At 36.5% G+C, this 25,843-nt stretch overlaps 2 protein-coding genes, 1 long non-coding RNA gene, 1 other non-coding gene and 1 pseudogene across 4 annotated transcripts; 2 read left to right on the top strand and 3 right to left on the bottom strand.

The window, feature by feature from the left end:
• Positions 1-1,286: 1,286 nt before the first annotated feature.
• LOC120177007 (auxin-responsive protein SAUR67-like) lies at positions 1,287-1,637 on the bottom strand. The gene has a single exon (XM_039183273.1). It carries the CDS (start codon positions 1,635-1,637, stop codon positions 1,287-1,289), a length of 351 nt encoding a protein of 116 aa, XP_039039204.1.
• A 783-nt stretch (positions 1,638-2,420) lies between these two features.
• On the bottom strand, positions 2,421-2,494 carry TRNAV-AAC. The gene has a single exon. It is a non-coding gene; the product is annotated as a tRNA-Val (tRNA).
• Positions 2,495-3,024: 530 nt separating this feature from the next.
• On the top strand, positions 3,025-3,644 carry LOC120177005 (ubiquitin receptor RAD23c-like). Its single transcript, XM_039183272.1, has one exon. It carries the CDS (start codon positions 3,090-3,092, stop codon positions 3,642-3,644), a length of 555 nt encoding a protein of 184 aa, XP_039039203.1. The 5' UTR covers positions 3,025-3,089.
• A 5,562-nt stretch (positions 3,645-9,206) lies between these two features.
• On the top strand, positions 9,207-9,810 carry LOC120177004 (annotated as a pseudogene).
• Positions 9,811-10,474: 664 nt separating this feature from the next.
• On the bottom strand, positions 10,475-15,366 carry LOC120176994. The gene is made up of 3 exons (XR_005521371.1): positions 15,129-15,366; positions 12,185-12,195; positions 10,475-10,484 (listed from the first exon to the last, which is right to left on the bottom strand). It is a non-coding gene; the product is annotated as an uncharacterized LOC120176994 (long non-coding RNA).
• Positions 15,367-25,843: the final 10,477 nt, after the last annotated feature.

The following is a 25,843-nucleotide window of genomic DNA, read 5'->3' as shown; positions in this document are numbered from 1 at the left end:
GTCACAGCTGTGTAAGCCATGAAACCTGAACATGCATACCTTCCATGGGACTAATACCCAGGAAAATTCCAACCTGAGTTTTTCTTCTTCTTCTTCTTCTTTTAATCCTTGAAGTTTGTCTCTTCTGCCCATCAAAACATTTTATTCGTGTGCGAAAAGAAAAAAATAATAGTTATTTAACATCAGCAAGTTGTACTGTGTTCTGAATTGACAGGTCCTGGAAGGTGGTCGTGCCATTTTTATTTTTCAATTATCAGACACATTTTTGGCATATGCAGTTGGGTCAATTTGAAACAACGGTTCTAACTTTCCACTACAATACAAAGATATGGTGTGGGTGATGATGTTGTTAAGATAAAGGGAAGCTCAATTGTGGCAACCGTTGGCTTGTTTCTTGCTGATGGGGATACGATAATGATGAGCACCGGACATGATCAATGCTTTCTCCGACTCTTTACTTGCTTTTCATGGGCTAAGGACTTTTATGGTTCAATCTGTGGACTAACCCTGAATCCTGAACAAATACCCAATTTCATAAGACCAGTTAATGTTTTCCTGGGCTAATGTATCATATTTTGTTTCATTATCTGGGTCTTTATCTATGCTTGTTTAACATAATATGAATGCTTTGAAATAGGAAGACTGTGTCCAAAGACTGCCGATTTCATGGGATTCACTGTATACAGGGACGGATGTAGAATTTCGTGTAGGTGAAAACTAATATTTCAAGGGCGAAACAGATTTTCAATAGAATATACATAGAAAAAATTTAAAATACATGGTACTTTTATCCCCGCTCGTTCCATCCCTAACTGTATATAGTACATGGCGGATGTTTTGCAATGAATTCAGAGCAGAAATTTGATTTTGCCATATGTTCCTAAGTTTTTAGTTTCTACTGTCTCTGATAAGAGGAAGCACGTCAGTATCCAGAAAAAGTGAAAAATAAAAGAGGAAAGCAAAAATGGCATTGCCATGACTCAAACTAGAGACCTTCAGTGAGTTAGACTGACGTGATAACCAACTACACCACGACACTATTTTCCTTGGATTTTCTAAATAGTTTTTAAACCTAATAAATAACTTGTACAACTGTATTTATTTGACATGATGAATATGTCTTTTTTAGTATGAATTTGTTGATGTAATATTGTGGATAACAAGTTTGTTCCCTGTGTAGGTTCAAGAGAGACTAAGCATGAGAAACAAAAATTGTAATGTTTTGCATTATATACTTTAATCTTCTAAAGTGTGGATTGATTACAAGATGAAAAAAGAAAATTGCTTCAGATGTTGTATATTGGAAATTGTTGGCTCACTTCTTGCTGATAAAGATATGACGATGAGCAACTACTAGCGGCTACAGAAAGGATCAATGCTTTCTCCACTTCTTTACTCGGTTTCCTTTTGATAAGAGCAATTACATATTCCATAAAGTTTGCGTCGCAAGGCAAGGTGAGAACCCCATCTCCTGGTAGTCCAAACTCTTCTTCTGCCAAGTCGAATAGCTCCATCACAATTTTGTTCTTTAGATATTCCAAAGGAAGCAAAAATCGCTTCTGATCCACACTGTATACAACAGAGTGACCCTTTTCGACCGCTGATGACGTACTGCAATTGTTTGTTTCTGCATCCATGTTGGTTCCTGGTAATGTGATTCCTTTTTCTCTTGATTGATGCCAATTTCAACAAATATGTTGAAAATATGAGCCAATGGTGGTTCATCAACACCAGCTGGTGTAGCTTTTGCATTAGACGTGGTTGGTCAAGGACCACAATGGACCCTCCTCAACCATGAATTCTATACTATCTAGCTCCATCGCCTATCTATGTGCTTAACATTATCATTATCAGAGATTAAATCATATAAAACTTCTAAAGATGTAATAACTGATGCAATCATGCAAGAAAAATGTCCTGACATTGAAAGAGCTGCTGCTGATCCGGGCCTCATTTTAGAACAGAACTTGAAATTTAGGGTGCATCATAAAGCAGAAGGAACTTAACTTCCTGACATTGAAAGAACTTAACAGAGGCAAGCAATAACTGAAAAATGAAACATGTTTTGGTTAGAATCATTTTACAAGGAAACATCTTCTGTTGATACAATATGTATATCACACTCGACAAAGAAGTGGCTGTTGATCCGCATGTAGTTGATTGAAATAAGTATCTGATGAGCAGCGACACCTGAATAAAAATGTGATTGTGACCAAAAACTGGAAGACTGCGCATTTCATGTGATTCTCAATATATATTGTACGGCTGATGTTTTGCAAGGATTCAGAGCAGAAATTTGTTTTTCCCCTATGTTCCCAAGTTTATAGTTTCTGCTGTCCCTGATAACAGGAAATCCCAACATCAAAAGAAGTAAAAAGTGTCTGTATTCAGAAAACGTGAAAATAAAAAAAATTAAAATTTGGCGTCGCCCGGACTTGAACCGGAGACCTTCAGTGTGTTAGACTGACGTGATAACCAACTACACCACGACACCATTGCTTTTCGATTTGGTCTATATTTTATTAATATAATAAAAAACTTGTACAAGTGTATATTATTTAACATGACGAGTTTGTCTTTTTTAGTATGAATTTGTTGATTTAATATTGTGGATAAGAAGTAAGTTTCCTGTGTATGTTCAAGAGAGACTACGCATGAGAAACAAAAATTGTGATGTTTTGCATTATAAACTTTAATCTTCTAAAGTGTGGATTGTATATTGGAAATTGTTGGCTCATTTCTTGCTGATAAAGATATGACGATGAACAATGACCAGCGGCTACAGAAAGGATCAATGCTTTCTCCACTTCTTTACTCGATTTCCTTTTGATGATAGTGTAGACACTAATTTTTTGCCCAACAATACTATCCTCGTATTTCTCGGTAACAAGAATAACAACCAAGTCAAAATACTAAATCAAGGCATTTGAGTCCAAGTGGGACTCTAAAACTGAATAAAGGAGCGTTTCAGTTTGAATAGGACTCTACAAATCTATCTAAAAATAGCCAGTTTCATGGCTATAAATTGAGGCAAAAATAAGGAAGAAAAAAAAGAACCAGAGTGTGCGAGAGAGATCCATTAGCAGAAGATGAAGATTTTCGTCAAGACTCTCAAGGGCACTCACTTCGATATCGAAGTCAAATCCGAAGATTCGGTAGCTGACGTAAAAAAGAACATAGAAACAGTTCAAGGATCAGATGTTTATCCTGCTTCACAACAAATGCTTATCCATAAGGGGAAAGTTCTTAAAGATGATACGACATTGGCTGAGAACAGTGTTGCTGAAAATAGCTTTATTGTCATCATGTTGACAAAGGCTCCTCAGACAAGTACACCATCATCGGCACCAGCCCCGGCTCCAGCGTCGGTACCAGCTCCGGCTCCAGCAACAGTTTCTTCTACACCTGTTGAGACTTCAGCAGTTGCTGCACCTGTATCTGAATCTGCACCTCTGGCATCAAATACCACTGCGTCAGAAACTGATGTTTATGGCCAAGCATCTTCTGATCTGTTAGCAGGAAACAACTTGGAGGGAGCAATCCAACAAATTCTTGACATGGGTGGAGGAACCTGGGATAGGGATACCGTTGTCCGGGCCCTTCGAGCAGCTTATAACAACCCTTATATATATATATTTAATTAAATTTTTATAATTTTCAATAATTTTTCTACTTTCTTTGTTTTATTTATTTTCATTTTTCTTCATCTAACATGCTTTTTGGCTTCTTAAGGGTACACTTTTAAATCTATCGGAGGTAAGTAATTTGAATCGGGTCTTTTAAATTTTAATTTAAGTTTCCAATTTTCGCAATTAAAAACAACAGACAAACTAATTGGTACCGAAAGGGCGGTTCAAGGGTGCTAATCCTTCCTTGACCGTAACCGACTCCCGAACCCGACACGTTTCTGGTACGTCGCAGATCAGGTAAGATGGTGTCCGGCCCACCAAGATTCGTTTTAAAGTGGTCGGTGGCGACTCTAACCCAATCAATTCTAGTCGAAGCCCAATTCCGGGCCCGACCGAAAGACGGTTGCGACAGCTTGGCGACTCCGCTGGGGACCGGTAAGTGAGTCAGGCCAGAATTAATTTTCGGTTGTCTTTTTATGCGAAGATTGTAAATTTTAATTTTAATTTATTTATTCGATTCCAATTATTTACCTTTGATTATTTTTCCAAGTAAATAGTTGTACTAATATTTTTTCAATGATTTCAGATTTTCGAAAAGTTTCCATCTCTGGCTCTATACCCGAGCTCCGAACCCTTTTAAGTGGGGGTGAAAGCGACGCATTCGTGTGAATTTATTCACCGCATATGCCTAGCAAGTAGCCTTCGGGATTCATATACCTTATGTCTTCGTGTGAATTTATTCACCGTGCGGGCATAAGGAATGTTTCCTCTCGAGTTAACTTAGTCTACACAAGCCTGTGATGGGTTTAGGACTAAGGGTCTGGTAAGCCAAGGGGGCACCAGCAAGGAGAACTCGGGTACCGTGTTTTAGAACCTAAACTGGGAGACTTTGGGAGTTAGAGCCTACCCCAAAACCTCATTTCAAACCCTAGGATGCTGGAATTTCCTGCTTTACTTTCTGTTCAAAGCATGTGAACTAGAAATTTATGCGGTTAGGACTTGTTCAAAATCAACATGCGGGATAGAGATCATGTCCGGGTAGGAATAATAAGCATGTGGGGTAGGACTTTTCATTTTCATTTTAATTTTTTTTATTATCCTTGTCTCACTAACTTTTTTTTTCCTCCTTTCATTTTCTGTTCTTTTGCATTTTTTTTGATCATTCGCATCATTAAAACGAGGTGTTGATCCACCAAAAATGTGTTTGTTAAACATAAATAATCTGCATTAATGGACAAAGGAGTTATAATACAAAGAGACAAAAAGCTCAGAAGTCCAACCGGGATTAAAGAATACTTAGAGGCAAAGGTTGCAGGGGCAAGACGAGGAAATGGTTATTAACCCGGAGAATCCTTTCGAAAATTACGAGAATAAGATGGTGAAACCCTAGCTAAGCTAGAGACCATTATTGATGAATTCCAAAAACAAGTCGACAAACTTCGGATGGAAGGCTCCAAAGATACTTTCGTTTGGAACGAGCTCGGCATAGAGTGAAGGCCGGAGATGCAGTCATTCGAGACCTTTTTTGGGGCAAACAACTCGTCACCCGCACAAGTTTAGCCAAAGGAGCTGGAACGGTTCGACAGGATATTCAACCGGTGAAGAAGCGGAAGACGAATCAACCTGCCAGAGGCTGTGCGGGATCTATACCATCAAAAAGTTTTTTGTCTCTTCAGACGTAACATTTTTGTCCCCAATAAGGATTATTCAGAATAATAGGCACATTTTTCGGATCAATGCCTCGGACATTTCATGCTTCATGCATTTAAACATTTTGCATATTGTTTTCTTTACATTCACATTAACTATCTTCACATGATTCATCAAAAAATGAGAACACTTCGACCCTATGACATATAAGGAGCTTTACCAACAGTTGTTTGACGCACATGTGGTGTCACCATATCCAGAGAAATCCATGAAGCCCCGTACCCCAGGTAGTATGATGAGAACGCTCATTGCAGCGGAGTCCCAGGGCACACTATCGAGAATTACTCCACAATCAAGAGAATCATACAGAAAATACGTAACAAGAATCGGATCGACTTCAACAACTTGGGGGCATCCAAGTGAGGAAGACCATTTCATCATTTGAGCCATTCTGTTTGGATTTGTTTTTTCATTCTTTTCTCAAGTTTTTGCAAGGACTTTTAAATAAATTTATGTTTTTTAATGATGGCGAGCAATAAATCACATTTGCAAACTTGCAATTCTTTGAATATCATTTGAATTAAGAAACTCTGTTAATGGTCCAAAGTTACGGATCTTTGACAAAGTAACATGATTTTAAAAAAAAAGAACTTTGACCTTATCCAAAATATACCCTCAAACACCATACCATGCTCTTGCAATTAACCAATGTAACCTTTTCCTTTTACAAGGTGCGAACAACATGGGGCATCATTTGCATATGACCATTACTATGCTTTTTATTTAGGACGTTCAATGACGATGATGATCTTTACAAATGAAAGAGTCGAGTAGGTGAATCCAGTTTAGGTCAGTTGTTTGAAAATTGAACTCTAAAGATGAGATTCCTTGACTTTCAAAAACACCTAGACTATGACAGGTTCTTCTTGACAATCTTAAGAAATTAAATCCGTGAAAACTGAGTTATTCCGCTAAGGCAATTGGTTATAGAGGAAACTTGAAAGCCCTGGCCTTATGAGTAGATTACGTTCAAACCATGACATTGCTCGGACACTTGGCAATTCGGTGTTTGCTCCACTGCTCTTGTCAGGCTGAAGACTCTGTGATGAGATGAACCCTTCAGTTAACTTGATAACTGTGATTATAATATTAAGCTGTCCCTCTAAAGCAATTGGTTAAACGCCCCGGCTTTATGGATTCAGCTAGTCAGATAACGACAAATTAAATCAAATTTATCTAAGCAATAAATTTTCGGTAAAATGGACTAAGGGAGTTAAGGAACACCTGTTATAGTCAACTACACACGAGCACTCAAGAATTTCATTTTTAGACCGATGTTTTTGCACTGCCTTTGTTAGAGGAGCCTACAAAGCTTGAACAAATAGAAGATTTCAGAGGACTGAAATAAAAGGTCTAGTAAGTGATCATGCTAGTTGCGTCATTTTGTCCGCACCCAATTGAAGTGCCAAAGCATGTTGTGATATTTCAAAAAAAAAAATGACATTTTTTTATCAAAACCTTAGAAAGGAGGTCAAGCTAAAGCCAACCCATCCATTTGAACGCTGGTCAAAGAGCTGTAACTCTGAAAACGTTAAAAGAGTCATTGATTCCTTTGATATTCTTTGAACTCACGTTTATAACTTGATTCAATTGCGAATAATATTTTACAACATTTTTATCGTTTTCTCTCCTGAAACAAGAAAAATAAGAAAAACATTTTCAAACAGAACAATCTCAGATATGAAATGTCTGTAAAGCCCAAGCTCGAGAGGCAAATGGGGCACGATCGATTCCATGGACCAGATTGGCAGACAAAGCACGAAGAGATAACACATAATTCATTCATGTTGCATGCATCTTAGACATAATTAGGTGCATCACATTCCTCATTTTAGCATACATGATTTTTGCAGCTTTTAGAGTCAAGGATACTTGATTCGTAAGCACCTTTAAAGAACGATGGTGGTTGCTTAGCTCGGCAGCAAGAAGCTACCGATTGAAAATTTTTTCTCGAACTCACAATTTGCTTGAGAGTAAATTTCAATTTCTCAATGAAGGATCTTGAATCCAAGACAACACAAGCTCAACTTCATGACGAAGGGGCGGTTGATTGTCAACAAACACTTCCCAATTTCAGAGCCAATTTCAACTTCACATCGAAGGATATTGGACTCCAGACAACGTATGTTCAACTTCACGACGAAGGGACCGCTGGTTGTCAACAAATTTTCCCGATTTCAGAGCCAATTTCAACTTCACAACGAAGGGTATTGGACTCCAGACAACGCAAGTTCAACTTCACGACGAAGGGACCGCTGCTTGTCAACAATAATTTCAGAATTTCAGAGCCAATTTCAACTTCACAGCGAAGGATATTGGACTCCTGACAACGCAAGTTCAACTTCACGACGAAGGGACCGCTGGTTGTCAATAAAAAAATTCCCAATTTTAGAGCCAATTTCAACTTCACAGCGAAGGATATTGGACTCCAGACAACGCAAGTTCAACTTCACGACGAAGGGACCGCTGGTTGTCAACAAACATTTCTCAATTTCAGAGCCAATTTCAACTTCACAGCGAAGGATATTGGACTCAAGACAACGCAAGTTCAACTTCACGACGAAGGGACCGCTGGTTGTCAATAAAAAAATTCCCAATTTCAGAGCCAATTTCAACTTCACAGCGAAGGATATTGGACTCCAGACAACGCAAGTTCAACTTCACGACGAAGGGACCGCTGGTTGTCAATAAACAACTTCCCAATTTCAACTTCGCAACGAAGGATATTGGACTCCAGACAACGCAAGTTCAACTTCACGACGAAGGGACCGCTGGTTGTCAATAAACAATTTTCCAATTCTAGAGTCAATTTCAACTTCACAACGAATGATATTAGACTCAAGACAACACAAGTTCAACTTCACAACGAAGGGACGATTGGTTGTCAACAAACAATTTCCCGGTTCCAGAGCCAATTTCAACTTCACGACGGAGGATATTGGACTTGGAACAATGCTACTTACTTGGATTTCAACTTCACGACGAAGGATATCCAATTCCAGACTCAACTTCACGACGAAGGGGTCACCAACGGTTTCAACTTCACAACGAAGGGAATCGTGCACACAAGCAACATCCATCTTCAGATTGGATTTTAACTTCACGGTGAAGGATATTCAACTCAAAGAAGGAGTGTCTGTCAACACACTTTCCAGTTTCAGAGTCAATTTCAACTTCGCAGCGAATGATATTAGCCTCGAAACAACGCAACTTACATTGGATTTCAACTCCACGACGAAGGATATCCCATTCTCAGGCTCAACTTCACGACAAAGGGGCCATATACATATACAACTTCACAACGAAGGGTATCATACCCTAATAGGTTGACCTTACTTCACAACGAATGAGTCATCTGTAACACATCAACACCAAAGTCTTCAGGTCAAGTTCCACCTTCACGACGAAGTATCTTGAGCCAGAAGACGATCCAGGAGTCACTTGCCAAAAGCTTTGAGTTTGATTTCAACTTCACAACGAAGGATATCGTACTCAGAAGTTTCCAGTTCAACTCGACCTCACGACGAGGGAGTCATTTTGTGATTCAATTTAAATTAACAGATCAGTCATTGCATCGGATTTCAACTCTACGGCAGAAGACGTTCGATATGGACAAAATTTGTGTCTTTTTATCTTTGTCCTATTTTTCGTTCCACGAAAAAGGACAAAGAGGGGCAGCTGTAGACACTAATTTTTTGCCCAACAATACTATCCTCGTATTTCTCGGTAACAAGAATAACAACCAAGTCAAAATACTAAATCAAGGCATTTGAGTCCAAGTGGGACTCTAAAACTGAATAAAGGAGCGTTTCAGTTTGAATAGGACTCTACAAATCTATCTAAAAATAGCCAGTTTCATGGCTATAAATTGAGGCAAAAATAAGGAAGAAAAAAAAGAACCAGAGTGTGCGAGAGAGATCCATTAGCAGAAGATGAAGATTTTCGTCAAGACTCTCAAGGGCACTCACTTCGATATCGAAGTCAAATCCGAAGATTCGGTAGCTGACGTAAAAAAGAACATAGAAACAGTTCAAGGATCAGATGTTTATCCTGCTTCACAACAAATGCTTATCCATAAGGGGAAAGTTCTTAAAGATGATACGACATTGGCTGAGAACAGTGTTGCTGAAAATAGCTTTATTGTCATCATGTTGACAAAGGCTCCTCAGACAAGTACACCATCATCGGCACCAGCTCCATCCCTCCGGCTCCAGCAACAGTTTCTTCTACACCTGTTGAGACTTCAGCAGTTGCTGCACCTGTATCTGAATCTGCACCTCTGGCATCAAATACCACTGCGTCAGAAACTGATGTTTATGGCCAAGCATCTTCTGATCTGTTAGCAGGAAACAACTTGGAGGGAGCAATCCAACAAATTCTTGACATGGGTGGAGGAACCTGGGATAGGGATACCGTTGTCCGGGCCCTTCGAGCAGCTTATAACAACCCTTATATATATATATTTAATTAAATTTTTATAAATTTTCAATAATTTTCTACTTTCTTTGTTTTATTTATTTTCATTTTTCTTCATCTAACATGCTTTTTGGCTTCTTAAGGGTACACTTTTAAATCTATCGGAGGTAAGTAATTTGAATCGGGTCTTTTAAATTTTAATTTAAGTTTCCAATTTTCGCAATTAAAAACAACCGACAAACTAATTGGTACCGAAAGGGCGGTTCAAGGGTGCTAATCCTTCCTTGACCGTAACCGACTCCCGAACCCGACACGTTTCTGGTACGTCGCAGATCAGGTAAGATGGTGTCCGGCCCACCTAAATTCGTTTTAAAGTGGTCGGTGGCGACTCTAACCCAATCAATTCTAGTCGAAGCCCAATTCCGGGCCCGACCGAAAGACGGTTGCGACAGATAGCAATTACATATTTCATAAAGTTTGCATAGCAAGGGAAGATGAGAACACCATCGCCTGATAGTCCAAACTCTTCCTCTGCCAAGTTGAATAGCTCCATCACAATTTTATTTAGATATCCCAAAGGAAGCACAAAGCACTTCTGATCCACACTGTATACAACAAAGTGACCCTTTTCGACCGCCGATGATGTGCAGCAACTGTTTGTTTCTGCATCCATGGTGGTTCTTGATCATGTGATTCTTTCTCTTGATTGAAGCCATTTTTCGCCATTTTCTTGCTAACTTGATAATCTTCTTGGGACTGATCATCTTGCTTTACTTAGTTTAGTCGAAAAGATTAAGATTAAAGGAAAAAAAGAGAGGAAATTTTTAGGCCTTAGAACTCTGATCGCTGGATGCGGCTGTTGTGCTTGATATGAGGCAATGGAACTGTGATTAATATATAATCACAAGGCAAGACACAGCCCCGTTGATCTGTGGTGTAGATATGAAAAGGGCACGAGATGGCATTTCTGATCTGTGGTGTAGATGTCAAAATAACCTTTTTGAGTCTCCGTCCTTGTGGGTCTCGTTGTTGGTTCAGATAGTATGGTTCAATCTTTGGACTAATTATATTTTTGCCATTCGCTTACAAGTTCCTCTGAATCCTGAACAAATATCCAAATTTCATAAAATAAGATCAGTTAATCGTTCTTTTCTGGATCATATTTTGTTCCGTTTTCTGGATCTTTATGTACACTTGTTTAACATAATACAACTGCCTTGAAATAGGAAGACTATGTACAACACATGGAAGACCCATCCATTTTCATGGGATTCACTATATATTATATGGACGATGCTTTGCAATTGGTCAGATCAGAAATTTGATTTTTCCCTATGTCCCAAGTTTCTACTGTCCCTGATGGCATGAATCCCAACATCAAAAGAAGAAAAGAAATGCGTCAGTATCAAGAAAACGTGAAAATAAAAAAATAACACTACACTGGCGTTGCCCGGGCTCAAATCAGATACATTCGGTGTTTTAGACTGTCGTGATAATCAACTACACCACGACACCAATGAATTCTACATTTTGAAAAGTTTTATTTAATCAAACAGACAGGTGCGAAAAAATTCGAAGTTAGTATTTGAAATAATATTTTGTTCAAAATAGTTGGTTATATAAGTTAATGAAGTCCACTGCATATTTATTAGTCCACGAACAAGTACTGTCTGTTAATGTGCTTAAGTATAGGTAGGAATGGACTGCAATAAGCGGGTTCCTGAGTATTAATCCCATCACCCGGTAGTCTGAACTCTTCAGATGTCTTCAACAGCTCAAAGAAACTGCGGTAGCCGAGAAAAGCCAAGGGGATCACAAGACGTCTCTCGTCAATTGTGTATCTTTTTTTGTAATTCCTATGGCTGCCATCTTCTGCCACTTTCTTGCCATGTGTTCCAGTGGTAAGTGATTGCCGAGGGAAAGAAGTCGGTCTTATATTTATACAGGAAGAACCAAATGTCCTTGCCAATTGCCATGCTGCTGTGAATTTCAAAGCTCAAGCACGTAATTTCTTTGTTTGGAGGAATCTACCTTTGCAATTTGCAAGAGATTCTTTCGAGGCTAGTTAAGATCAATAAGGGAATTCCAAAGAGTAAATTTGGAGGATATATAAAGAAATTACTCCTACGTTCAGACTCTTTATTGTTCTTGAAGCATTCGTGTTCGATATTTATGTGCAACACATATTCGAACATGAACACAGAACCATCCATATCCATGGAAAAAAATGAATTTATATCCTCATGTCGGATGTAAACTGCAATGCTATTATACTTCATATTACACTTGTAGGTGTCTTTTACAGTGAAAGACGGACTTATGATTTTATGTTAGCAGTAAACTTATAAAATTTTAAGGGGCAAAAAGAGATTATCAATAGAAAATACAAAGAAAATATATAAATTTGAAATTTTGAGAGGAGTGACCACCCCGCCAGCCCCTAGATTCATCCCCACTTGCAGCATCAGTAAGTGACAGTAACAAGGATCATCTTATGTCCTGCAGCATGCTTAATCTTTGTAACAAATGCCTTCATTTGAATATGAGAGACGGGAATGATTATGCAACATAATCGAAAAACCTCGAACAAAAAGGTCTTACAGGTAAAGACATGGAAAGACGAGCAAGAAGATTTGGCACAAATTGTGATAATAAGACGTTTTCAAGCAAAATGGCCAGACACCAGTTAAAGCAGGCTCATGTGAGAAATCGGAATTATCTTGGATCTTTTTGCATACCTTTCAATCTGTCTTACAGCTATTGTATAAAGCAGGAAATGAATCAATATGAAAAGATTTGAAGTGCTTATATACCTTTCAATAATGTGACCAATAAACCAAAACGAATAATGTTACACAAGTTGGTAAATATTGACTCAGTATCATTGTTCTAAGACCTTGTGAGGCTAGGGACTTGTGTGAGAGAAGTCCTTTAGACTCCCCAAAGGGGAAAAGAGAAGAAAAAGAGCGCATCAGATCAGTGTCCGGAAAACGTGAAAAGGGAAAGTAAAAATAGCGTCACCCGGACTTGAACCAACTACACCACGACATCTTTGGTTTCCTTTAGAAGAAATAGTTGCCTAACACAATAAAAAAAAGGAATGTGAAAATGTCATGTCTATCCTTGATGGAAAGATGTGCAAAGCCCTTGGAGAAATTGAACTAAGAAGAGTTTTTCCAAGCGTCTATTTAATCCTTCTTGAATCACGAAGACTATGTATTCAACAAGGCTGAATCGCAGGGCAACACTATTGGACCACAACTTGAACTAAGAGTTCAACAGATATGTTGTTGCCGAGATATGACAAGGGTGCGAGACAGCGTTTCTGATCTGTAGTGTAGATGGCAAAATAAACCTTTTGAGCCACCGATGGTTCGTCAACGTCAACTGATATAGATTTTGCATTAGACGTGGTTGGTCAAGGACCATGAATTCTGTACTATCTAGCTCCATTGCGTATCTATGTGCTTAACATTATCATTATCACAGATTAAATCATATAAAACCTCTAAAGATGTAATAACTGATGCAAGACAAATGTCATGACATTGAAAGAGCTGCTGCTGCTCCGGGCCTCATTTTAGGACAGAACTTGATATTTTGGGTGTGTTATAAAGCAGAAGGAAGATAACTTCCTGACAGAGAAAAGCAAGTTCTGAAAATGAAACATCTTTGTTCAGAATCATTTTATAACATCATCATACTGTTTTAGTGATGAGATATGAAGCTCTACTGTTTTACTATATAAATGCGAGCACCAATGTACTTGTTGATGACATGAGAAAAATCATGTAACCAATAAACCGAAACTCATAATGTTACGCAAATTGGTATGAATAATGACACAGTATTATAGTTCTAAGATCTTGCGAGGGCTAAGTACTTGTGAGATAGAACTCTTCCCCAAAGGTGAAGAGGTCTACTGTTGATCTTGTTTGTACCTACCTTGTGGATCTCGCTGCTGCTTCAGATTGTTGGTTCAATCTCTGGACTAATTATATTATTCCCGTTAACTTACAAGTTCCTCTGAATCCTGAACAAATATCCAAATTCCATAAACTAAATTAAGTTAATACATTCCTGTGCTGCTGGATCATATTTTGTTTCATTTCCTGGATCTTCCTCCACACTTATTTAACATGATATAACTGCTCTGGAATAGGTAGCCTATGTCCAAAAAATGGAAGTCTGTGCCGATTGCATGAGATTTACACAAAATATATTACATGGTTGATGTTTTGCAATGGATTCAGAGCAGAAATATGTTTTTCCCTACGTTCCGAAGTTTGTAGTTTCTACTGTCCCTGATGGAATGAATCCCAGCATCAAAAGAAGAAGAAAAATAGTGCATCAGTATCCAGAAAACGTGAAAATGAAAAAAGGAACATTAAAATGGCGTCGCCCGGACTTGAATCGAAGTCCTTTAGTGAAGTCCTTTCGTGTGTTAGACTAGATAACCAGCTACACCACGACACCGTTGGATACAAAGATTCGAAATACCTTATCTAACCCTAGTAAAAACACTTGAAAAAAAGAGAGTAAATATAGCATCGCCCGGACCTATCTTTTATGTCAATCTAAGCTTGAGATAGGAGAACTCAAACATGAATTCGAATTGTTTGAAGCATGCTTAACCTGTGTAACAAATGCCTTCATCTGAATATGAAAGACTGGAATGATTATCTACAATTTGATCGCAAAACCTCAAACAAAAAGGTCTTACAGATAAGACATGGAAAAATGAGCAAGAAGATTTGGCATTAATGGTGATAATTAGACATTTTCAAGCAAAATGGCTAAACAACAGTTAAAGTAGGCTTATGTGAGAAACCGGCAACTCCCGAATTATCTTCGGTCTTCGTGCATACCTTTCAATTTGTTATACAGCCATTGATATAGTTTTCAGGTTTCAAAGCATGGAGTGAATCGATAAGAAAAGATTTGAAGTGCTTGTATTGTTGGGTGTTCTCCCACTATGTTGGGAAAACCATCACCCATGAACCCATAAAATAATATGGGTGTTGTGTTTGTACTTTTTTTTCTTGTTTTGGTTATGCTTTCTCTGCGACCTTTTTAAAGTATTTTTGACTTTGGTAAAAAGCCAACTTTTGGCTTATGTGTGGGCAACATAAAAAAATAACAAAAATTAGATTTGATTTTTTAGAGAGTGAAGCTTCATAAGAGAGAGTGGAGAAATACATATTTTTCAAGTTTGGTGCAGCAGTGATCAACTCTTTAATGGGAGGTCCATTCGTAGTTCGATTGAGTTGATTTTTGGATAACAACTAGGAAATTTGGTGTTCTTGAGCTTGTACAGTAGGATTTTACATCCGAGTCCTTTAGCGACGGAAAACATAATTTTTTAGCAACTACATTTTTGGTGATATTATCTCATTTTTCTCTCTTTTGCTAAAGATTACATGTTGTTAGCCTTGTTGGAGTTGAATGCTTGTTGTAGTCTTAATATTGTGATCTTGTAGTTGAACTTTTGATGATAGTGGAGCTTTTATCGGACTCTAAAGTCTCGTGGGTTTTACCCTTGATTTAGAGGGTTTTTTACGTAAAAATATCAGTGTCTCAATTTATTTGTGTTGTGGTTGCATTGGTTGATTTGAGGTTGCTAGAGAACATATTTTGTGCTACAGTTGTTCCCATAATTTTTGACAGGAGTTATAGGGAGAAAAATAACATCGATTGTGCTTCCCCTTATGTTTGGTTGTTCAGTTTCTTCCCCTACAAACTGGTATTAGAGCTTGGTTATTATGTCAGATAATTATAAAAATTAATACGAGCAAGATGATTATGTTGAATGGCACGAATTATCAACTTTGGTGGAATAAAATGAAAGAATTGTTGTTCGTGAAGGTTTTTGCATCTTTCGGTTTTTGTCACTCAAAAACCTAATTCGAAAAGTGATGAAGAATGGGAATTTGAGCATCAACAAGTGTGTGGCTTTATTTGACAATTAGTTAAAGAAAATGTTTACAACCACATAGATCAAGAGACACATGCTCGCACATTGTGGGATAAGCTTGAAAACTTGTATGCTTCGAGGTTGGGCAATAACAAGTTATTTTTGTTGAAGAAAATGATGGCGTTGAAATATAAAGAAGGAACGTTTACAACTGACCATGTTAGTGAATTTCAGAGTGTGATGAATCAGTTGCTTGGTATGGGTATCCAATTTGATGATGAGATTTTAGGGCTTTGGTTGCTTCTTACTCTACCAGACTCTTGGGAGAGTTTTTGGGTCTCAATCAATAATTTTGCTCCACATGGTATTATTACTTTGGATTTGGCTAAAATTGATGTATTGAATGAAGAGGATAGAAGAAAATCTCAAGGTTCTATATAACAGTTTGATGTGATGGTTACCAAGAATAAGGGAGAAACAGAGATAAAGATGGAAATGATAGAGATAAAAAGCCGAAGCAAGTCAAGATCGAGATACAAGAATCTTGAGTGTCTCATTATGGTAAGAAATATCATATCAAGAAATATTACTTCAAGTGGAAGAAAGAGAACAAAGGTGGTGGTGGTAAACACAACCAAAAGGATGATGAAAAATACGACCGTGTTGCTATAATTCATTGTGATGATCTGTTGGTTATTTGTGAGGAGAATTTGGTCAATCTAGCATACGACGAGACTAGTTGGGTGATTGATACTAGTGTTTTACTTTATGTTACGTTGAGGAAGGGTTTCTTCATATCTTATATTCTTGGTGGTTTTGGGGTATTAAAGATGGGTAATGATAGTTTGGTTCCGGTTATTGGCATGTGAAATGTTAGTTTGGTGAGTAATAATGGTACAAATTTAACTCTCAAAAGTGTCAGACATGCACGGGATATCCGTTTGAATTTGATTTCTGCAGGAAAGCTTGATGATGTGGGATTTTGTAATACCTTCAGTGAGGGGCAGTGGAAGCTGAATAAAGGCTCATTGGTTGTGGCTCAAGGAAAGAAGAGCTCAAATTTGTATTTGATGCAGGCTTCGAATTCTGGAGACACTGTGAATGTGATAGTGAATGACAGCTCAAATGAGTTGTGGCTTAAATGGCTTAGTCACATTAGTGAAAAGGAGCTTAATTGTTTAGCCAAGAAGAATCATCTTTCGGGTTTGAAGAATGCTACACTGAAGAATTGTGCTCATTTTCTAGCGGGGAAGTAGAGAAGAGTTTCTTTTAGAAGTCGTCATCCTCATAGAAGATCAGAGTTGCTAAAGTTGGTTTATTCAGATGTATGTGGTCTGATAAAGGTAAGGTCGCATGGAGGTGTACTTTATTTTGTGACTTTTATTGATGATTGTTCAAGAAAGTTGTGGATCTATACGTTGAAGTTGAAAGACCAAGTTTTTTAGGCGTTTAAACAGTTTCAAGCATCAGTTGAAAGAGAAACAGAGAAGAATTTGAAGTGCATTCGTACTGATAATAGTGGTGAGTATGCAGGGCCATTTCATGAGTATTGTATGCGACAGGGAATCAGACATTATAGGACACCACCGAAGACTCTACAATTAAATGGGTTTGCTGAAAGAATGAACCGAACATTGATTGAGAGAGTTAGATGTTTGTTGTCATAAGTAAATTTTCCATTGTCGTTTTGGGCTGAAGCTTTGAATATAGTGACCCATGTGATTAATCTGTCTTCTAGTGTTCCTTTACGAGGTGATGTACCAGATAGAGTTTGGTTTGGTAAAGAAGTGCCATATGATCACCTTCGTTTGTTCGGTTGTAAAGCATTTTTTCAAGTTCCAAAGGATGAAAGATCCAAGTTGGATTCTAATATTCGACAATACATATTTATTGGTTATGGTCTAGATGGTGAGTTTGGTTATAGACTCTATGATCAAGTTCAGAAGAAACTCGTGAGAAGTCGAGATGTTATCTTCATTGAGGATCAGACCATTGATGACATTGATAAGACAAAGAAAGTGGATTCACTAGATAGTGGTGACTTGATCAATGTGATTCTAGTTCCCCTAGACCCTTCACCAGATCCTATTCAAGATTATGTGCACAGTGATGTTCAAGGTGATGTGCTTGGTGATGTTCATGATGACCAGCAAGATATAGGTGGCTTTGATTCTCTCATTGATGTTGTTGTGAATGATCAACAACAAGCACATATAGCTCCATCAGCAGTTCCACTTTGGAGGTCTTCTAGAGATCGATGATCTTTTGCCAGGTATTCTTCTGATGAGTATGTTCTTGTGACTAACGGGGGAGAACTTGAATGTTATGAAGAGGATATGGATAGTGAATACAAAGATCAGTGGGTTTAAGCGATGAAAGATGAACTCCAATCCTTGCATGAAAACCATACCATTAAGTTAGTGAAACTGCCTAAGGGTAAAAGATCTTCAAAGAATCGATGGGTTTACAGGATAAAGAAAGAAGAAAAGTCTCCATCTCCACGATACAAAGCTAGATTGGTCGTCAAGGGTTACACTGAGAAAAAGAGGATTGATTTTAAAGAAATATTTTCTCCGGTTATGAAGATGTCCTCTATTATAACTATACTGAGTTTGGTAGCATGTTATGACTTGGAGGTTGAAAAAATGGATGTGAAAACTTCTTTTATTCATGGTGATTTGGAGGAAAAACTTTACATGGAGCAACTAGAGGGATTTGTTGCACAAGGGAAAGAAGACTACGTATGCATGTTGAAGAAGAACTTGTATAGTTTAAAGCAAGTTCCAAGGTGTTAGAGTATGCCCAAAGACCAATCATATGATGATTGTAATAATACTTTTATTTACTGATTTTATTGAATAAAGGCATTGCAGCTATTGTTTTCATTTTTATATATGTGTTTAACATAAACTGGAAGATAATAAAGTCCATATAATGACATAATTGTTATTATTAAAAGATCCCTAGTCAAATATTATTATGGGCATGGACAATAATAATACGCTTAAGACTAACATGTTATTGATTGATGACAATGAGTTTTCATTGACATAGAGATGTCAGAATTGATACATGATTATATTGTTAGAGAACAATGTATTGGATTGACCGACCATGAGCATTTGTCTTGGATTATTATGTGACAGTCATAACATTGCTCATGGTGATGACTATATGTATGATCCTCAGACTTGTGATCAATACTATCCCAACATATATTATTGTATGTTTTGATGTAGCTAAACAAGCTCCGTAACTGGTTGCTCTATAAAGACTGTTATTGAATATATCTCAATATATGTAGTGGGTGTGCATGATTAATATAGGATTTGTCCTTCATACATAATAGGAAATATATCACAGGCCACTTGATTGAGTAAGACTAGAAACACATGCCATGCTCGAATAAGTTGATATGAGATATCATAAACTATTCGTTAATTACAGTCTACTCTAGATATCAAAAAACAATAGATGGGCTATACAAGTGTGATTATTCCAAGATTTGTGCCTATTCTAGATATAAAGGACATAAGGATGTAATACATAAAAGAGTTAATCACCAAGATGATATGTCGAATCATATTTTCTTGTAACTTAGGTGACAATGATATATTGCTAGATGTCACTCATTGTATGTAATATTAGAATTGTTCTAATAATTAACTGCTAACGTTACAAGAACCTACAAGGTCACACCCTAGGATTGAAACGAGCAAAGATGTACGATTTGTTGTACGTTACTAAAATATATATCTAGAGTTAATTAAATATATATTTTAATAATCCCAAATATTTAATTTTAATTAATTAAATATAGATTTAATTAATTTGAAATAATAAAATCACTAATATGATTAGGGTAACTTGGATATAAAAGGATTATTCAATTCTAATTAATTAAATATAGATTTAATTAATTTGAAATAATAAAACCCTAATATGATTAGGGTAACTTGGCTATAAAAGGGTGTGTTAGGTCTAGCAGCCGTTTGAGAACACACACACAAAACCTTCAGTCGTTTTTCTCTCAAAACTGTTTTGGGGAAGAAAAATATTACTCTTAATCGGGTGAACTGAGTAGAGGCCGAGACGTGATTTGGTGGAGGCTTACGATTCGAACCGATCTACACCACCAGTATTCATTGTTGTCCTTGTTGTTTTTCAAGGAACCCGCTGTAAGTATTCACATCCCTTCCTCCCGATTTTAGTTTTTCGTACTTGGATCGCTGGTGAGACCGTCGATTTTTGTTTTCGCTGCGCCATGGGGTACGTCGACGGTCCAAACACAAGGCAATGGTACAAGAAGTTTGAGTCTGTTATGGGGGAGCAAGACTACAAGAAGACTATGTTAAGAGATTATCGAGTGATGATTTCATTATCTTTTTGCTCTATGCTGATGATATGCTTATTGTTGGTCGTAATGCTTCTAGAATTGAGAAGTTAAAGAAGGAGTTGAGTAAATCTTTTGCAATGAAGGATTTAGAGACGACAAAGCAAATTCTTGGCATAAGATTTACACGTGATAGAAACGCCAAGAAATTATGGTTATCACAAAAGAGGTACATTGAGAATGTACTTAAAAGATTCAGTATGGACAAAGCTAAAGCGGTGAATACTTCATGTGCTACGCACTTTAGATTGAGTGTTAAGCATAGTCATTCCAAAGAAAAGGAGAAGGAATAGATGCAGAAAGTTCCTTATGTAGACATTAATTTTTTCACCATATTATTATTATTATTATTGTTGTTAAATAAAAAATACAGACCCAGTTTACAAGCCCAACATCAGGCCCAATCCAGATGGCCTAATAGTAACCTTAAACTCTTAGGGTTTCACTCTTCATCTCTAGCCGCCATTGCTTGCTGCCGTTGGATCTAGTCTTGATCCAACGGCCCATATGGTCCCAACAAGGAAACCCTAGGGTATCATAACCCCAACCGTTTCCACGACACCAACCAAAGGTTCCAGAAGGCCCAGGCCCAACCGTACACGTCGCCCTCAACGGTGAGTCACCACTGGAAGTACAGTGACTCACCAAACTTCCCTCTCTGGACCGGTCTGAGCAGGGCTCCGTGGTGGCTATAAAAGCCAACGGCTCCTGTAAAGAAAAAAGAACACGGAGAGCAAGAAAGAGCAAGGAGAAACAACGCGACAGCCACTGACGAACCCAACAAGCAAAAACCAGCAACCAAGAGCAATAGACGAGGGAAAGAACCCGAACAGACCACAACAGTAACCCAAACAACACCCATAACAACAAATCGAAAGCAAAGAGAGAATAGAGAAAAAGACATACCCTCGGGAAGCCCAAACATTGTCAGAAACTGTGTAAAAACCGATGTAAAACCGTCGGTTTTTCCTAGATTTACTCCGATTAGGAGATTTTTAAGAAAAACTAAGGTTAGGTTCAACTTTAGGGGGTTTAGAGCTCTGTTTTGGGGTATTTTGGGATTTTTCGGCCACCGTTGACGGTGGCTGGCGGTGGTCAATGGTGCTGGAGCACGGCTACCGGCCGGTGGTCTCCTTCTCTGTTTTAGAGAGAAGGTAGAGCTTTTCTCTCCTAGAGTTCTCTCTCCTAGAGAGAGAAGCTGAAATGGAAAAATGAAAGAAATGGCTCAAGGGAGCCGGTTTTTAGGGTATTTATACCCTCATCAAAACGACGTCGTTTTGATGAGGGGTCTGGGAATAATTTCATAAAGGGTAAACCCTTTCTGCAGCCCTTTATAGTTTGTAACCCTTTTATTTTAGTCACTAAATTAATATATACTTAAGGCAAAATACCATGATTAATCATTTTAATCTTAAACAAATTTAATTTTAATCACTTATAATTATATAGGTTAAATTACACTGATAATATTTATGCTTTATGATATTTTGAATAATGTCCCTTAATTTTTATAATTTAATCACTGTTTATATATATGTATATATATTTTAGGTTAAATACCTTATTTAGTCCCTCATAATTTAATTAATATTTATTTTAATCTCCAATTAATAATTAGGGTTAATTACACTATTAGTAATTATATTTTCATAATATTTCGAATAAGGGCTGTAAATTTTAATATTCTACATTTTATTCCTGTTATTTTAATTTTATTTATTTCAATCACTATTTAATTACAATTTAATTTTTATTATTATTATTTCAATTTCAATAAGTTTAAATTATTACTTTAATTATTATGTTATTATTATTTAGTCATATAAATATATAATAAGTAGTATTTATTTATTTCATTTGTTAAAATCCTATTTATAAATTTAATTTCATATAAATTACTTTTAAATTATTTTAATTATGTTTTAATATTTATTTTTAAATATTAAGAAAGAGCAGTCTTAAAATAATTAGATGTCCATTTTCTGATATTTTTAAATAAATATCTTACTTTTAAATTATATATATATATATATATATATATATATATTAAATAAATTTTTTATTGATATTTATTTATTTTTTAATATTAAGAAAGGAGCTGTCTTAAAGCACCTAGAAGCCCTTTTGTGATATTTCTAAGTAAATAAATATCTTATATATAAAAATAAAAAAAAAATATATATTAATAGATTTTCTTAAAATTATAAATTTGAAATAAAAATATTATGAATTAAATATATTTTTGAATTTTTAAATTTCTTATAATAGAGACAATTTATAATTAATGAGTACCAATTTTGGGCGTTGTGGGGGTGTTAATCCTTCCCCAAACGTAATCGACCTCGAATCTCTTTTAATTATTAAAAAGAATGAATTTTTGGTTAAAACGCAGACCAATTATCTTTTAACTGATGTTTTCTTAAAAACTCTTAAAAGATCATTTTTAGGTATTCAACCTACCTGGCCCAATAGGCCGATGGCGACTCCCAAAATATTTTTAAAACCATTTATTCACATCACTTTTCCCGCCAAGTAAAAATTTCGTGCCCGGGCAAAAACCGATTACGACAGCTTGGCGACTTCGCTGGGGACCTGGTCAAGCTTATAAATCAATCATAAATTGTCTCTATTATTGGAAATTTAAGAATTTAAAAATATATATTTAATTTATAATTCTTTTCTTTCAAATTTTTTATATATACTTTTGATTTTCATAATATTATTTATTATATATTCTTCTTTATTAATTATGTATTTTTTTATTTTCAGATATTAAATTTCATTTATTTATTTATTTGTCTGTCAGAGGTTTGAATATTTCTCCTCACACACAACACTTGCATTGCATAAACATAATCTCTATAATTGAGATTTGTCACTTTTAAGTGGGAGTGAAAGTGACATCTTCGTGAGAATTTATTCTCCTTATCAAACCTAGCAAGTAACTTTCGTGGTTCATATGCTATATGTCTTTATGAGAATTTATTCTCCGTGTCAGGCATAGAGAAATGTGTCCCCTCGAATTGAACTTGATCCGCTTAAGTCTGTAGTGGACTAAGATTGAGGGTTAGCGGCCCAAGGGGGCACTAACAAGGACAATTCGAGTACCTTTATTCTTAGAAATGAAACTCTACATATAATAAACCCTAGAAATTCTCCTGATCTAAGACTGTACTAAACCTCTGTCTGTAGGTGTACACAAAAGGGAAATAAGTTCTAACTTTTTGTCTTTTTAATTTATTTGATTTTTTTCTTTTTCTGAATAAATGCCTGCGAACTAGAAATCATGCAGTTAAGTTAATTTTTCCAAACAAAGCATGGAACTAGAAAGCATGAGGTTAGGATTTATATCTTGATAGATAGGATCTTTTCTTTCCATTAATTGGTACTAACCAAGTTATTTTTTCCTTTCTCATTTTTATTTTTTGTTTTGCTTTAACTTTTTTATATTGATTTCTTTTACTTGCATTGCATGATCATGGCATAATCAAAAAGGTGTTGACTTGAAAAAATGTTCATCAAATTGGAAACAAATCATAAATGGACAAAAAGTTTTATAATCAAACAAAATATGACACGGCCAAGGAAAGGCATCCTGAGGGAACTCCGAGGATAGAGGAGAGCTATGCACCCAAAGATCGTATGCCCAGTGAAGAGAAAAAGGAGATACGAGAAATAAGAGAGCATATGTCCAAGATGATGGGTAGAATATCTGTTTTGGCCAAAGGAAAAGAGACTCCTGCACAAAAAGAGAGAGAGTTCGATGAACATAACCCAGTAATCTCAGATATACAAGGAACTTCAGATCTTAACCAATTTGAGAAATTACAGACAGTCATCATTCGTATACACAAATTGTCTGGAGATACCAAAGAAATGGTGACAACTGTAAAAGCTTCCAGAGATGAGAAGAAATCATGTAATCTGAAACCGTCGAAGTTTAGTCTGCTCCCGACGTCTAAAACTTAGGTTCAATCCAAGACAAAAGACGGTTCTCATTTTGATGCTATTATGATATCATACAAAGAGTTGTATGAGAAGCTACTTGAAGCACGAGAAGTGACTCCATACTACATAAAACCGTTCCAACCTCCGTATCCGAATGGGTATGACATCAATGTTTATTGTGAATATCATGCCAGAGCTTAAGGACATACCATTGAGAATTGTCTTACCTTCAAACGTCGAGTCCAAAGTTTTTTGGATCATGGAACCTTACAATTTTGGTAAATGATTGACCTAGTTTGGTGACTGAAGGTCCTACTAGATTAATACCAAAAGTATTCAAAGGTAAGAATATCAGTAGGGGCACCCAGAAAAAGGAAGATTTGCTGAGGTCTGATGCTCAAATACGTCATTTAAAGATAGAAAATAATAAATTGAGCACCAAAATGGAAACCATGTAGGAAGATTTTCAGAAGATCAGTCAAGCTTTTCGAAATGCTGGTATAGGAAACACCCCAGAAGAGTGGATAACAGGGGTCACCAAACTGAAAAAGAGCTGCAACATACATGAGGATATTGTCCAAGAACTCCGTAATCATGTATATTCCCTCATAAGGGAGAATGAGCAAAATTGCCTACAAATCCAAGAATTGACACATGAGATGAAAGAACACTAGAATGTTGTGGAAGAAGCTGCAGTCCAGACAAGCAATATGGCTCATAAGCTGATAGACTAACTTGGCTTTAGAGAAGTTAGGAGGGAAAGTTATCCCCTATATGTAAAGTTTTGTGGAAGTTAAGACTGAAAGTTATCCCCTACATATAAAAATTTTGTTTGATGCACGTAAACTCTTGTGTGTTCAATGAAATCTGTTCTAAGATGATCACTCTTGAGTAACACCTTTTCATACATGCATTTGCATTTCACATCTTTGCATTCCTATTTTTATGTTTTCTTTTGTATTGCACAATTTGCGTTCTTATTGTTACATTTACATATTTACATTTATATTTTCTTTTTGCACCTTTGCCTTTTTACGTTTTTATTTACATTTTTGCATTTATGCATTTTAGCATTTACATTACAGTTTTATTTAAGTATTGTTATATACATTAATTATAAAAACATGTAAATAATTCATGGAAGGTTTTTGTAGAAGTAAAACCAAAATCATTCATATTATTGTATCATCATCATGAAAACAATAGAGCAATCTTATGAAGGACTACAAGATCAGTGGGCAGAACAATTGACAGGGTTACCTCAGGATACAAGGAAATAAGCATCAGATTCAGTACTAGATGGATCAAATCAAATTATTCAGAGGAAGGCATCTGATAAAGAAGAGATAACTGATAAAGAGCAACCATGCTGTCAGATTGAAGAGTCGAGAATGATAACATACCCTGGGGCATCCCACTCGAACCCAAGGAATAACCTCATTAATTATTCACAGTATGATGAGAGATTCAAGAGAATGGATGAAGAAATCAGAAATATGAAAGATGTTAATACCTCCCACAAAGAATTAGAAGCAAGAGAGCTCAGCTTGGTTCTAGATTTAGTTATTCCCCATGAGTTCAAAATGCCTGATTTTGAGAAATATGATGGCACCAGTTGTCCCCTAATCCACCTGAGAATGTTTTACAGAAAAATAGAAGGATATTTAAGTTCTGATGATATATTAATTCACTCTTTTCATGATAGTCTTGTCGGGCCAACAGTAGTCTGGTACAATCAGTTGACCCAAGAACATATCAAGAGATGGGTTGATCTAGCTGATGCATTTTTGGGACAATATCGATATGTTAAAGGCTTAAGTCCAACACGTATGG

Source organism: Hibiscus syriacus, unplaced genomic scaffold (genome assembly GCF_006381635.1).
Source record: "Hibiscus syriacus cultivar Baekdansim isolate YM2019G1 unplaced genomic scaffold, ASM638163v2 tig00112276_pilon, whole genome shotgun sequence".
Classification (NCBI taxonomy): Eukaryota; Viridiplantae; Streptophyta; class Magnoliopsida; order Malvales; family Malvaceae; genus Hibiscus; species Hibiscus syriacus.
Note: the sequence above shows the minus strand (reverse complement) of the source record. Positions and strands in the feature narration are given on the sequence as shown.

Bases quoted from the DNA above. Each gene is read 5' to 3' on its own strand.
- LOC120177007 (XM_039183273.1), bottom strand. From the start codon at position 1,637: ATGGATGCAGAAACAAACAATTGCAGTACGTCATCAGCGGTCGAAAAG.
- LOC120177005 (XM_039183272.1), top strand. From the start codon at position 3,090: ATGAAGATTTTCGTCAAGACTCTCAAGGGCACTCACTTCGATATCGAA.